The 14,238-nt window shown below is 49.4% G+C and overlaps 1 protein-coding gene across 3 annotated transcripts in view; it reads left to right on the top strand.

Moving 5' to 3' along the window:
* COL14A1 (collagen type XIV alpha 1 chain) overlaps nt 1-14,238 on the top strand; it is a 227,420-nt gene that overhangs the window by 190,336 nt on the left and 22,846 nt on the right. For all 3 annotated transcript variants that reach the window (XM_018058141.1, XM_018058140.1, XM_018058142.1), the window contains exons 43-45: nt 5,349-5,384; nt 6,305-6,371; nt 8,657-8,845. In XM_018058141.1, the coding sequence (XP_017913630.1) occupies nt 5,349-5,384; nt 6,305-6,371; nt 8,657-8,845 (292 nt within the window). The remainder of the gene's footprint in view (nt 1-5,348; nt 5,385-6,304; nt 6,372-8,656; nt 8,846-14,238) is intronic.

Genomic DNA, 14,238 nt, shown 5'->3' with positions numbered 1-14,238 from the left:
GTCCCTTCCTGTCTTGAGCCTCCTCCCTGCACCCCTGGCCGCGGTGGGTGGGTCCCGTGTGCCCCGCGGGTGCGGGTGGCCCTTCGTTTGAATCCTCACTTTCCCTCCAGCGCGGCTCCCCAGAGGCCCTGCTGGGAGCTGAGTCCCGCTTTACTGAAAGCTCTCAGTGTTGCTCACGCCGCTTGACACCCTGCGTGCCTCGGGGGAAGCGCTTCCATTTGTCTGGGTCGCTGCTTCTCCTTTCTCCCCCGGGAGCTCCTGATGGTTTCTCTCTAAAGCTGTGCTCTTCCGTCTGAGGTCCCCCCCCAACCTTACCTCGTGGCGTGGGAGACTGCATTAACTGTCAACGTCCATCTCGCCACCAAAAGCAGGTTTCTTGACGGCAGATATATATATATACATATATATTTTAAATCATACTCGTGTTCTTTCTTACTCCTAGACCCCAGTTCAGCATCTCAGAGGGTAGAGTAAGTCCATTCCGTACAAATGAGTTCCATTCCGAGCGCGCAGCCGTCAGCCCAGTCTGTTCATGAGTCGGGCAGCGTCAGCCTGGGTGTCCAGCTGGCGCGGGCGGCAGATTACTGCACTGTGACAGCTTTATAGGGCTTCGCACACAAAGCACATAAAAAACACAACAAATAAAGGAAACATGTTTGATCTTGCAGTCCAGTTCCTGGCAGAGTGCAGGCGTCCAGGACAACAGCTGGCACACGGGGCAGGCGTCAAGCGAGCAGGAAGGGGGTACTGACCGGAGGGTGGGATACGGGCGAGCCGAGGGCGTCAGCGCGGGTGGGGGCCGGGTGCCCCACCCGCACCTGCCTCTGATGGAGGGCACGGTCGCCTCTTCGCAAGTTCACAGCTTGAAGGTTCGTGCGTAGGGGGCTTACCGTGCTTAAGAAACGTTTGGTAAAACAAAGAGCGAAAGTGTGATTACATTCTAGTTAGGCTGGTACTCAGGTGAGTATGAGGAGATTAGTTTTACAGATTAAAGGTCAGGCATGGAAGCTTAACTCAGAGCTGAGCTAGGGGTGTTTTGATTTTAGTTAGCAGACAACTGAGCGACTTCACTTTCTCTCTTCACTTTCATGCACTGGAGAAGGAAATGGCACCCCACTCCAGTGTTCTTGCCTGGAGAATCCCAGGGACAGGAGCCTGGTGGGCTGCCGTCTGTGGGGTCACACAGAGTCGGACACGACTGAAGTGACTTAGCAGCAGCAGCAGACACCTAATATTTGGGACTTGGACCATGAGATCATTCTTCTTTCCTTCAGTACTAAATTCTATAAATCTGAGAATGTAGCTACTGTATTTTCTTTTCTTTGCATGTCAAGTGTTCCTGAAATCAAAGTGAAATATGCCACTTTTTCTTGCCGACATCTACAGGGACTGTGTGTTTTCCATCAAAGCTTGTTTTGGTGGAGTTACAGACCTTCGTTCACTCAGGAATTTTGAGTTTGTTTTTATTTTGCAAAACGAAAAATCAGAGGAAAGACGTCAGAGAAGTTGGAATAAAAAACAATTTCTTGTCGTTCAGATGTGTTCACTAAACGTGTCTTTCCGGGGGACCACCTTGCTGTGTCTTGCGGCTACTTTGGCACAAGCGTTGGTAGGCTGAGTGTGAGGAATTTCAGGCCTCGTTAAACGCGTCAGTCTCTGCACACCAGAGGCGCTGACACCTGCTGCTGTCCGTTCCCCTCATCACTCAGGTTTCTTTGACCAAGTTTCAAACAGGAAAAGTTAACACATGATAGCTAGCAATGGAAACATTAAGAATACGTTGGCTCAGAGACAAAAAATATTCAAGATGAGATAGATTTTAAGAAATGACTCAAAGACTAATTCTGAATGACTGGAGTGAGATTTGGGAGGTGTTTGTTTGCTTTTTAAATTACTGCATTAAGAAAAGTATTGCCCACACTGACATGGAAGGTTCAGGCTAGCAAAGGTGTTGAGCAGTGCCCTCTTTCATGGCAGCAGTAGCGTGCACTGTGGCGAGCAAGGGTTCTGGAGCCCAGCTGAGTGGCTGCTGGTCCCAGACTTTCCGCCTTCTTATTGTGTGACCTTGGCTTCTTATTGTGTGACCTTCTTATTGTGTGACCTTCTTATTGTGTGACCTTGGGCCGCTTATTTATCCTCTCAACGCATCACTCTCTTTCTGTGTGAAAAGCAGAGACGTTACTTTGCCAGCAAAGTCCGTCTAGTCAAGGCTATGGTTTTTCCAGTGGTCATGTATGGATGAGAGAGTTGGACTTACAAAGAAAGCTGAGTGCCGAAGAATTGATGCCTTTGAACTGTGGTGCTGGAGAAGACTCTAGAGAGTCCCTTGGACTGCAAGGAGATCCAACCAGTCCATCCTAAAGAAGATCAGTCCTGGGTGTTCACTGGAAGGATTGATGTTAAAACTGAAACTCTGATACTTTGGCCACCTGATGCAAAGAGCTGACTCATTGGAAAAGACCCTGATGCTGGGAAAGATTGAGGGCAGGAGGAGAAGGGGATGACAGAGGATGAGATGGTTGGAGGGATTAAATGAGTTCACCTTACAGGGGTGTTAGACAGCTTAAATGACTTAATGTGCTGAGATGTGTACTTGACACGTGGTAAAAGCAGCTTGAGTTTTAAACCATTAGTATCTACAAACAATTTCTTGGCTTATTAAAGACGAGGAACAGATACTAACTTTTGTTTCCTGATTTTGGGAATTGTATTTGTATTGTATTTGAATTTGTATTGCATCAAATGCTTGAAAAGGAAGTAGGCAGCAGTCCTAGATTTATAAGAAATATTTTAATTTAACATTGCACTTAACTGAATATTCAAGTGACTCTTTTAACAGGCTAGGTGGTTTTGGAAATATAAAGTAATATAAGTTATGGTCCCCAGCGTTAGAGATCTCACCATCTCCATAGCGAGAAGAGAAATCTTTGTGTTACATAGTTAAATACGGCTTCCCGGGTGGCAGCATGGTAAAGAACCCAGCTGCCAAACAGGAGAGACAGGAGGCTTCACTGGGTCTGGAAGAGCCCTTGGAGGAGGAAATGGCAGCCCACTCCAGAGTTCTTGCCTGGAGAATCCCCGGGACAGAGGAGCCTGGCGGGCTGCTGTCCATAGGGTCACAAAGAATCCGACATGACTGAGCAAATGAGCGCACACATGGTTTAAAGTGTACAGTGATAAAGATTTAGTATGGAACAGGTGGTACTTGAGTAATGCATTAGAATATTGCTGGTACTTAATACATAAGATATACGCTTAATGCCTTTCTCACAAGTGTTCTGATATGCTGACTGGACCAGGTCTGCGGGAATGAGAAGTTGTCCTTTTGATAAGCAGATGGTAGTGGACGTTGGGGCCACACATCGTAACAAGCCTTTGGAAGCGAGGACTCTGACTGTCACACGGGTATCTGAGAGTCACCGGGCGGCTGGATGCAGGCGGAGCTGCCAGCGGCCAGCAGTCACCCAGCTTTCTGAACTGCACCCTGAACTGCATCGGAGGGCGAGACTCGTGGCTGTGCAGAGGATGAGCTGGAAGAGGAGGGTCCCTCGTTAGGGAAGCTGGCTAGAAGGAAGGCGCGAATGCCCTGGCGTGAGGTGGTTGGGCCAGCAGCCGGGTGGTGGAGCAGAGGGGTGGGTACGAGAGGAGCTGAGATGCCGAAGTGTGGGGGGCATTCCTTGGTGGTCCCGTCACGAAGACCCCAAGCTCCCGCTGCAGGGGCTCGGTTCAGCCCCTGGTCAGGAAAGTAAGCTGTCACGTGCCGCAGGGCACGGCCAAGAACAACACAAAACAAAACGCGTGAGTGTGTGAGAGGCAGGCGTGCGAGAGGCAGGGGAAGGAAGGAGGACAGAGGGGCGGGCGGGCCGGGCGGCACCTGCTCAGGGAGTGGGTGTCGCGCTCCTCTTCCCTCTGGAGCCCCACCCTCGGTGACCGCCTGTTTGTCACCTGAATCAGCCCCAGTACAGCTATTTACACCTCTGACAGCCGCAAACAGCACAGGTCAGGGCGTCTCATTTTTCCAGAAAGCCAGTTTACCTGCACACAATGGAATGAACAGAATTTTTATTTCGGATGACTAGCTGAATAGAGATTTTTGGAAAAGAGACTGTTTGATTTGGGACCTGTTGAGATTATAGTAACAACTGGGAACAGCCTGACAGCGTGACAAGTTCCATCTGTAAATGGCACTTTCTATCCTTCTGGTAGAGGTTATAAAAAAGTGTTGTTCGGTAAACTTATTACCCTGCCTTGAAGTTGAAACAACGAGAAGAAATTCTTCTGAAGACACGTGTTTTGCATTATACGTGTAATTTCATTGCACAAACACTGAAAAAAAAACACACCGTTGTTTTTCAGCAAAAGTTTTTACAGATATGGTAAGGTTTCCTATGGGTCAAAAAGTAGCTAAGCCACAAAACAAAACAATAGTTGAGCTGGGAGCTCACGTTAATACAGGCTCACATTACCAGGGAGAATCAGGGAGAAAGCCTCATGTGCTGCTAATCCCGAATGGAAAGAAGAGCTAGCATTTCACAGATTCCACCTTTCACTTGAGCTCTGAGGTTGGAAGATGTTTTCCTTTCTGTGAGAGATATGCTTTCAAAAATGAAAACCATGTCTCTTCGCAGCAGAGATCTGTGAAATCAATTGTGCAGCATCAGGAGAGAGAGGCATTTCGTGTGAAAAGATGGGAATGATTTATTCAGCGACACTATTACAAAGCAGTATTGCTGCAGGATCCCAATTTTGTGTTCAAGCGTACTGTGACTTTGCATGCAGAGACTGGGCAAGTGAAATGTTTAAGATGTCTGTAGGACCACAGTGGGGACGTGGACGCAGAGAAGAGACTCAGACACGAGGAGGGAGGAAGGAAGGCGAGAGCAGGGCGAGTGGAGAGTAACACGGATGCTTACCTTGCCATGTGTTAGACAGATCGCAGTGGGAAGTTGCTGCGTGAGCCAGGGAAGTCAAACCTGGCTCCGTAAATCCTGGAGGGGTGGGATGGGGAGGGAGAAGGGAGGGGTTCAGGAGGGAGGGGACACATGTCTACCTTCAGCCACTTCATCTTGTATGGCAGAGACCAGCACAATATTGTATGGCAGTTATCCTTCAATTACAAATAAATAAATTTAAATAAATGGATAACCGACGAGGTAACAAGAGCAGCACAGAGACGCTGCTGCTTGGCGGGGTGACAGGCTGCTGCTGTTCATCCCTGTGGCTGTGTGTCTACTTTGGCTGCAGAATGATGAGCGCTAAGGGAAGCCTCTTCATACAATCAGAAAAGATGCGTACCATCATGCTTGGCTGAGTGCAGCGTCCTAACTCGACAACTTACAATTTTGCAGGGTGTCCCTGGAGCAAAGGGAGAGAGGGGAGAGCGGGTGAGTATCTCCGGGCCCTCAGCTGCGTAGCTTCGTCCCGGAGCCTGGTGAGGGAGGGCGGCTCTCTGCCCCGGTCAGTCATCGCTTCACTACCCGACCCCCGGCCCGCCTCCCCCGACCCCAGCTCGCCCGACTGTGAGCGCCTTTTCAAGCGGGTCCACCCCTCGGGCTGGAGGTCAGGCCAGCTGGCTTCTCGTTGCAGCTCTGCTAGTCCGGCTAGGTGGCCTGAAGCATTTGTTTAGGGATGAAACGGAGAGGACTGCTCATTTAACTCACAGAGTGGATTTAATGAAGACATTATACAGCAGATGGGAAGAGGTTTCAGAGAAGTGAACGCTCTGTTCAAAACGCCGAGCGGTAGATCGAGGCTTGCGTGTTTCTGATATCGGCACCCAGGAAAACAGTGACGTGCGGGGTCAGAGCACTGGCCGTGAGGCTTAAAACAGGTTATTTCAGGGCCCGTTTCTCTCCTTTGAGAAACTGTGCCGCTGCTCAGATAATCGTGCAGTCACTTCTGATAGACGCAGTGGTGAAAACTTCCTCGCTGAAAACTTGGGCAGTACGTGTTTAACTGTAAATGGATTTAGCGTCTTTCTCTGGTTGCTATTAGTATTCGGTAAGCCACTGCTTGAGAAAGCGCTGTATTTTACAAGCTCTAAAGAGTGACAAAGGCGTTAACTAACATATAGTTAATGGGTTTGTTCCAAACACTGAAATTCTTTTAGAATCTGGGACCGAGGCGGGCTCGCGGGCGCCTGCGGGGTGCTCGCCCCTTGCCTGTGAGCGCGCCGGGCCGTCCTGCCCGTTGCGCGGCAGCGAAGGGCCGGGGGACGGTGGGTCCAGGCCCAGCTCCGCCCTGGAGGTCCTGCCCCGGGCTGGGCCGCGGCCGGGAGTCAGGGCTCCGCTTTTCTCTCCTCCAGGGCGACCTTCAGTCTCAAGCGATGGTGAGGGCGGTGGCGCGCCAGGTGTGCGAGCAGCTCATCCAGAGTAAGTGCGCCGCGGCCGCCGGAGGGCGCCGGCTCCCGGCCGGGCGAGACGCGCCTTCTGCGCAGCACGGACGCAGCGCTGTCCCGGGGCAGGCCCGCCAGCTCCGCACCTGGCCATCGCTGACCCACCTGGGGTCGCTGCCGCTCTAGATGCAGCCTCATTACAGAGTACCCTGGCCTTCCACAGCGATGGTGCAGACGCCAGATTCCTCCCTGCTGTTTGTCTGGAAGCCCTGTTCGCCGGTATAGGTTTAACTTGACTGCCCAGATCAAATCTTCTATTTCTTCTTCATCTCTCCAGATAAATAAATCTTCTTCATCAAGTGCTAAGGACTTGAAAGCTGCCAAACTAAGGCAGCAGAACTCGCCCCCCAACCTCCGGACTTAAATCAGTCTCTCTTTCTTATCCGTGTCTTTGGTTAGCCCAAGGCCCTTCTCTGCAAGACTCATGCCATAAAACACAAACACAGGAGCACACGCACGCACGGGTACAAGCCTCACGGGGCGTGTGACGGGGTCCTCGGGTCCACGCCAGAACCTGCCCCTGAACACGCTTCACGTCACGCCTGCCCCATTTCTTCATTTAAACCTGAACTTTCCCTCTAGTTTAGATGCTCCCTCTATTTTACCGTTAGTCTGTTTTATGCTAAATAGCACACTAGTGTGTGTGAGATAGAGAATTTACAAGTGAAACTACTTAATACCAAAATAAGAATCTCTGAAAACACAATTAATTGTAGAAGGGAAACAACATTAAGTAGAATATGTCTGCAGCTAACCTGTATCTTGGATTATTTTGTAGGTTTCTCATTTCAAGTATACAATGCAAATGGGTACAGAATTATTTTAAGGAAGCCTAAGGGTTAAATCCTAATATGACTCATTGGCCATAGCATAAGGACTATATCACAATAGTTACTGTCTTATTCCACTTTGGAATAAAAATGCTGTGCGGATATGTGATTGTTTGAAACATGGCCTAAAAATTGAGATTTCAAAATCCAATTTTTCCCCTCAGGAATTGTCAGATTCCTGTGAATAATTTCTCGGAAACCAGCGGGGTTATACCAGAGCTGAAACAGGCCTGTAAAACGGGGAGGGCCTGCCTGTCAACGTCCTTGTCGGAGAAGGACGCGGCGGAGACTGATGTGGCCCCATGAGCGCAGCTCAGCCTCTCCAGAGCCGCGTCTCTGTCACCGAGCTTCATCTTTCCTCCCTTCAGCTCCGCCTCAGAGCTTGGTTACCACGTGGCTTATAATTCCTCACTTGCTCGGTTATCTGCTTTTTAGTCCAGAGCTAATCAGAAGAATTATGCTAGGAAACGTTGAACTGTGTGAGGCTCCAGTGACGACCTCTGGAGAAGTAGCGGAGGATGCCCCTTTATCAGAGCAGGAAGCTGAAACAGCAGGGGCAGAAACAGCTGCTCCTACCCGACTGCCAGGAACCAGCCTCCTGGCGGGCCTGCGTCATCAGCCGCCCTGTCCTAATGACAGCCCTGCTCCTAGGCTTAAGAAGGCATTGACCGTATCTTAGAAATCACCCCTCTAGAAACGGTTGCCATTCCTTATTTAGGGTTGGATATTTAAAGAGGAATAAATAATAGTCATTTGGAAAGTTCACTTCTGTAGGGAAATGCTGTCTACTGACGATGCTGGGAAAATGGGGAATTATGATATCAAATATTTTCTCAGTTTTTACTTGTGCTTATTAACATCCATTCTTACAGGCTCTACTGAGTTAAGGGATAATGAGAGAAAGCCAAATTAAAAAAAAAATAAAGCTAGTGAGAGTTTCTGCAGCTGGGACTCAAGTAAAGGTTTCTGCAAAAAGGCTTGGCAATGAAGAGATGAGTTGAAACAGGGCACTTGTCTGGGGATTTGTGAGCAAGAGGGTGGGGTAGGCTTTGTGGGTTGGGAAAAAAGACAAATCATTTGGGTGGAAATTGCTGGAGAAAGGGGACTGCTGGGTGAGGGTTTAGGGGTCAGATAAATGTTGGGGGTAAAGATAAAATTTATGACCTCTGCTCAGTGATACTTACTGAGATGCTACGTGAGCTATGGAATTCCAAATGCATGAGATGGAATTTGAACACAGTCCAGCTGCTAATATCATCCAAAGGGAAATACAGAATCTTTTCATTTGGAAATCAACTTATTTCAGAGGGATATGCCTCTTGCCTTGGTGGGTGTCTAACAGAATTGTCCGGAGCCTTGACAAATAGTATGTCCAGTTCTCCCATTGCATGCATGACCATTCATCGGATGCTGTGTGTCTTTCCTGTCTCAGGTCACATGTCCAGGTACACGGCCATCCTTAACCAGATTCCCAGCCACTCGACATCAGTGCGGACCATCCAGGGGCCTCCCGGAGAGCCTGGGAGGCCGGGCTCCCCGGGAACTCCTGGTGAGCAAGGACCCCCGGGTGCCCCGGGCTTCCCAGGAAATGCAGGTGTGCCAGGCTCCCCAGGAGAGCGAGGTAAGCGGGCTGTGCCTCTCACTGGGTGCGCTGACATGGGTAGCAGGGGCGCTCATGCAGGGACAGCATTCCAGAGAATGGACTGAATTAATTCTGCCCCATCTATTCTCCAGCTTCTTGTTTGTTTATCCCCAATACTGAGAAAGTTGAGTAAGCGACAGCGTGTTTATTAATAAAGCTTGCGTCCAGAAGGAGGATCAGAACTCCCAATTCACCTCTAAGAAGCTTTTGAGCTAAAGAGAGAAAGGTGTCCTCTCTGGATGGATGAATTAAAAACCTGTGCCCAGCCAGGTAGCGTTAGAAAATGCTTCATCTGGACAGATGTAGCGTCACACATGCGTGTCAGCTGAGACAGTCGAAGAAGCCCAGCCTCACGGCGGGAGCTGTGTTTATCTGGCGGATCTGCTGAGGACTTGAGCCCCGGGCACAGCCGCTCAGGTTCCTCTAGGGACGGCTCCAAACAGGGGAGGGAGGAGCCAGCTGTACACGCCAGGTTTGTTTTGGCAACGAAAGCCAGCTAGTGGGAGCATCGAAAGATGACTGTTCATTAAAGAGAAGCAGGCAGGCACCTCAAACGAATGAACTTGCAGTTTCCTGTGCGTGTGAAGATGCGAGAGTCTGGGCTCATGGAAACCACTGCTTCGATGTGAGCCTTGTCTCTCTTTGGCTGGTATTCTGTTCTTTCCCATCCTGCGTCGCCCCAGCGTGCCCTGCTGGGGGCGGCTGTGGTGGCTGCGGGCCTGGTCGGCGCAGCATCGTTCGTTGGTGTGGCCGGCGGCATTCTCGGTCCTCCTGTGTCGCGGCAAGTGGGGAGCTCGCTTTCCAGGACTGGTGCTTTTCTTGCGCGGTGCCCATGCTAGGCAACAGTCAATAGCAGCCTCGAGGTAAGACATGAGTCATATCAACTCAATGACTCAGATGTGCCTACAGAGACCGTGCTGATTCTAAACTTCAAATGAAATAGACGTTTAACCTGTTTGTGGCTCATCTTCCTATGACATGAGGTGGTATTTTATTTAATAGTTCTGTGGGTCAGTGTTTAATTTTTTCTACTAAAGTTTTTTTCTAATAGAGATCCTCCTTAGCCTTTTCTTCCACCCTTGCCAGGTCTCAGCAGTATTGTGCAATATAGTAATGGACTCTTTTGATCGAATTTCAGCCAGCTCTGTAATTGACCAAGATCTCTCACTCCAGAAGCAGGTCAGATCAAAGAGATGTGGGAGAATGGGGTTCCCGATTAACCACAAAGAGGCGGTAGGAAGAGTTTCACACTTTCTAGGACACGGTTTTATAGAATGCAGATCCGGAGAAGAGCTACCTAGTGAGACCTGCTGTATGAGTCATATTGCTTTAATGAGATGGGCTGGATGTACTCCTTTGATCAAATGTGGGATGCAGAATGCCGATTCCGGAGATAATATTTCATGCTGATTCTTGCTCCATGCTGACAGGCCAGGTGCGTTTCTGCCTCTGCGCTTTTGGACGCTTACTTCATTCTTCCCACTTCTGGAAATGTCCTTCCTTTTCCCTGTCTTGCGTGTCTTACTCTTAGTTCGAGACTCAGCCTAACCCCTGTCACATGCATGAAGTTTCTGTTGATGGCTCTAGACCCACACGTGTCGCCGCCCCCTGTGTGCCTGGGCTCGGTCTCTCGTGCCAGTTCCAGCCGTCATCACGTGTCAGTGAACAGCGCGATTGCGGAAGGCAAGGGTCAGGTCTGAACTGCTCTGCAGCAACAGGCCCTCGCTAGAGCGTCGTTGCTGTGATCGCAGCCCAGTTCTGCTTTTCCTTTCTGAAGGGTTTTCCCGTGCCAGGGCACTGAATCAGCAGATGCAGAGAAGGACATGGTTTCCTCAAGGAATGCCAGCGATCTGGCAGCCGGGACAGTGGCCGTCTCTGTCAGCAGGATGCCCTCCAGGGTGTGGGTGGTGGATCGGCTGTGACTCAGGGAGCACCGGGCCAGCACTGAGTCACTCGGCAAGGCGCAGGATGTCTCTGTTCTTTTTGGAAGTCCCGTCCTCGTTGCCAGACTGCCATCCCTGCTCTGCAAGAACACCCCAGTGCTGGGAAGAGAGGAAACCTCGGCCGGGGTCCTCAAGTAGCGGCCCAGACAGCCCTTGAAATGAGAGTTTCTGCGATGGAATTATCTGACACAGACACGCATATTCCTAAAGAGTGTGGTAAACACGAAGAGTCCTGCATTTCACGAGCATGGTGGGGGTGGACAGTCAGACAGTGAGAGGTGCTCTTTGAGCACGAGGGAAGGCGGGCTCGTCCTTCCATTTACTCATCTGTTTGTTTCTGGCTGAGCTGGGTCTCCGCTCCCGCGGGGCCCTCTGAGTGGTTGGGGCTCGGGCTTCTCCTCGCGGCTCTCTTGTCCTGGAGTGCGGGCTGCAGGCGAGCGGACTTCGGTCGTTGCGGCTCACGGCTCTAGAGCGCAGACTCTGCAGTTTGGGTCATGGCTCTGTGGCCCTGTGGCATGTGGGATCTTCCCGGATCAGGGACCAAACCTGCATCTCCCGCACTGAGAGGCAGGTTCTTCACCACTGGACCTCCAGGGAAGCCCGGGAAGCTGATGTTGGTTGATCACCAGCTGGGGGTGTGTGCTTTGGGGAGTAAGGTTGGGGTTTATAGGCCAACATCCAGAGAACTCTTCATTCCCAGCAAAGTATTTCAATCGCATTGCAACTGGGGTTTGTGGTTGCAAGGAGAACAATAATGTAAAAAAGAAATTTATGTTGACTTACCATATTTTGTTAGTTTCAGGTGTACAACAAAGTGATTCATATTTTGATCTCAGCCTTGTGGTCCAAGTACCTGGGAAAGATTGATACAGAAAAATGTCTGCCTTTCCACTAAATCAAAACAGCCACATTTTAAAATCAAAGAAGTTTCAGCCACCTTTTCTTCTGGCCTTTGCATTTTATATAAGAAAGAAGCACAGAAGACATTGAGGTCCCAAGAGGCTGGAAGTCAGCCAGGGTCAGGGCTGGAAATGAAAAACAGGGATCACGTTCGAGGTTTTTTCTGTGTGAAATATGATTATACTCTAGAGTACAGTTTTAAAAGGACACTATATCATAAAGGGTAAAAGTGAGTATCATTACTAGGCAGTTTACTTAGGCAAGTAATAAGCTACGAAAGAAAGACTAAAAGAAATGTGGATGTTGAAGCTGGCGTAGCATTGCGTGGAGCCTCTTTCTGCTGAGTCTTCGTTAAAAAAAAACAGGACTCTTGTGCACGCTGCTGCTGGTGCTGCTGAGCCGCTTCAGCTGTGTCCGACTGTGCGACCCTGTGGACAGCTGCGGTATTCAAAGTGGATAGCCAGCAAGGGCCTGCCGTAGAGCGCATGGAGCTCTACTTGGTGTTGGGTTGCTGTCTGGATGGAAGGGGGGTGGGGAGAATGGATGCATGTGTGTCCGTGGCTGAGCCCCTTCTCTGTTCACCTGAATCTGCCATGACTCTGTTAATTGGCTAAACCCTAATGCGACATAAAAAGTTTAAAGCTTGAGAAAAACCATGACTCCACTGACTTTGGCCAAGTTTTCACCAGTGGTGCGCCATGCGATTTCTCTACTCTAACTTTTGGAAAGGATCTTCAAACTAAAGTATAATGCACGAGAAGAGATGCATCTCACATCACGACGTGGTCTGCATGTGCACACGCGCGCGTTCAAGCCCGCGTGGCTGAGGCAGAAACCAGACTTGCCCTTGCTAAAGGGCATCCTGGAGAACTCTCTTCAAAACTCCAATAACCTATATGGGAAACGAATCTGAGAAAGAATAGATATATGTATACGCATTAAGTCACTTTGCGGTACACCTGAAGCTAACACAGCATTCCAAGTCAACTGTGCTCCAATATAATTCTTTTTAAAGGTTAAAGGGTATCTTTGGATTTTATGACCTCAGTTTGAAACATATTGTGCTGGTTCAAGATCTTTGATTAACTCTCTTTTTATAACTGACATATTATAGACAAAGAAGATGCATTTTTAGAGAACAGAAATTACAGAATCATATTCCTTCGGTATTAGCTAGATGAAGTGGTGGCCATTCAACACTTTCCTCATTCCCTAACAGAAGACTGTACTTTCACTCCATCTGATTGTCTTCCTCAATCTTGTTAATCCTGTATCTCCTTGACCTTAACAAACTATCGTTGTTCAGTCACTCAGTCGTGTGAGTGGACTGCAGCACGCCAGGCCTCCCTGTCCATCACCAACTCCTGGAGTTCACCCAAACTCATGTCCATCGAGTCAGTGATGCCATCCAACCATCTCATCCTCTGTCGTCCCCTTCTCCTCCTGCCTTCAGTCTTTCCCAGCGTCAGGGTCTTTCCAAATGAGTCAGCTCTTCACATCAGGTGGACGAATTATTGGAGCTTCAGCTTCAGCATCAGTCGTTCCAATGAATATTCAGGACTGATCTCCTTTAGGATGGACAGGTTGGATCTCCTTGCAGTCCAAGGGACTCTCCAGAGTCGTCTCCAACACCACAGTTCAAAAGCATCAATTCTTCGGCTCTCAGCCTTCTGTGTGGTCTAACTCTCCCATCCATACATGACTATGGAAAAGCTATAGCTTTGACTAGTCAGAACTTTGTCAGCAAAGTAATGTCTCTGCTTTTTTAATATGCTGTCTAGGTTTGTCATAGTTTTTCTTCCAAGGAGCAGGCATCTTTTAATTTCATGGCTGCAGTCACCTTCTGCAGTGATTTTGGAGCCCCCCAAAATAAAGTCTGTCACTGTTTCCACTGTTTTCCCATCTATTTGCCGCGAAGTGATGGGACCTGACGCCGAGAACTGGGTTGGCCAGAAAGCTTGCTTGTGCTTTTCCTGTAGGCTGGCTCTAGTTCCGCTTTTGTTGTTATTTTAGTCGCTCAGATGTGTCCAACTCTTTGCAACCCCATGGAATGCACCCTGCCAGGCTCCTCTGTCCACGGGATTTTCCAGGCAAGAGTACTGAAATGGAAATGACTGCCATTTCCTCCTCCAGGGGTCCTCCCGACCAGGGATGGAACCCGTCTTCTGCATCGGCAGGTGGATTTTTTACCATTGAGCCACCAGGGAAGCCCCGAGTAGTGCTTGTCTTTAACTTCATCAGAAACAATTAGATTGTATTGTGACAGCTGTCATATCAGTGTGCATTTAAAAAGTTATCAAAATTGGCGCATTTTTGTGTAGCCATTTTAATATTGAAGATGGAAGAAAAAGGTTACATTTTTGGCATATTCAGTTCAGTTCAGTTCAGTCGCTCAGTTGTGTCCGACTCTTTGCGACTCCATGGACAGCAGCACACCAGTGTGGCCTCCCTGTCCATCACCAACTCCCGGACTATGTCCGTTGAGTCGGTGATGCTATCCAACCATCTCGTCCTCTGTCGTCCCCTTCT

The sequence above is a fragment of the Capra hircus genome, chromosome 14, assembly GCF_001704415.2.
Source record: "Capra hircus breed San Clemente chromosome 14, ASM170441v1, whole genome shotgun sequence".
Classification (NCBI taxonomy): domain Eukaryota; kingdom Metazoa; phylum Chordata; class Mammalia; order Artiodactyla; family Bovidae; genus Capra; species Capra hircus.
The sequence above is the reverse complement of the archived record's forward strand: the minus strand, read 5'-3'. Positions and strand labels throughout refer to the sequence as shown.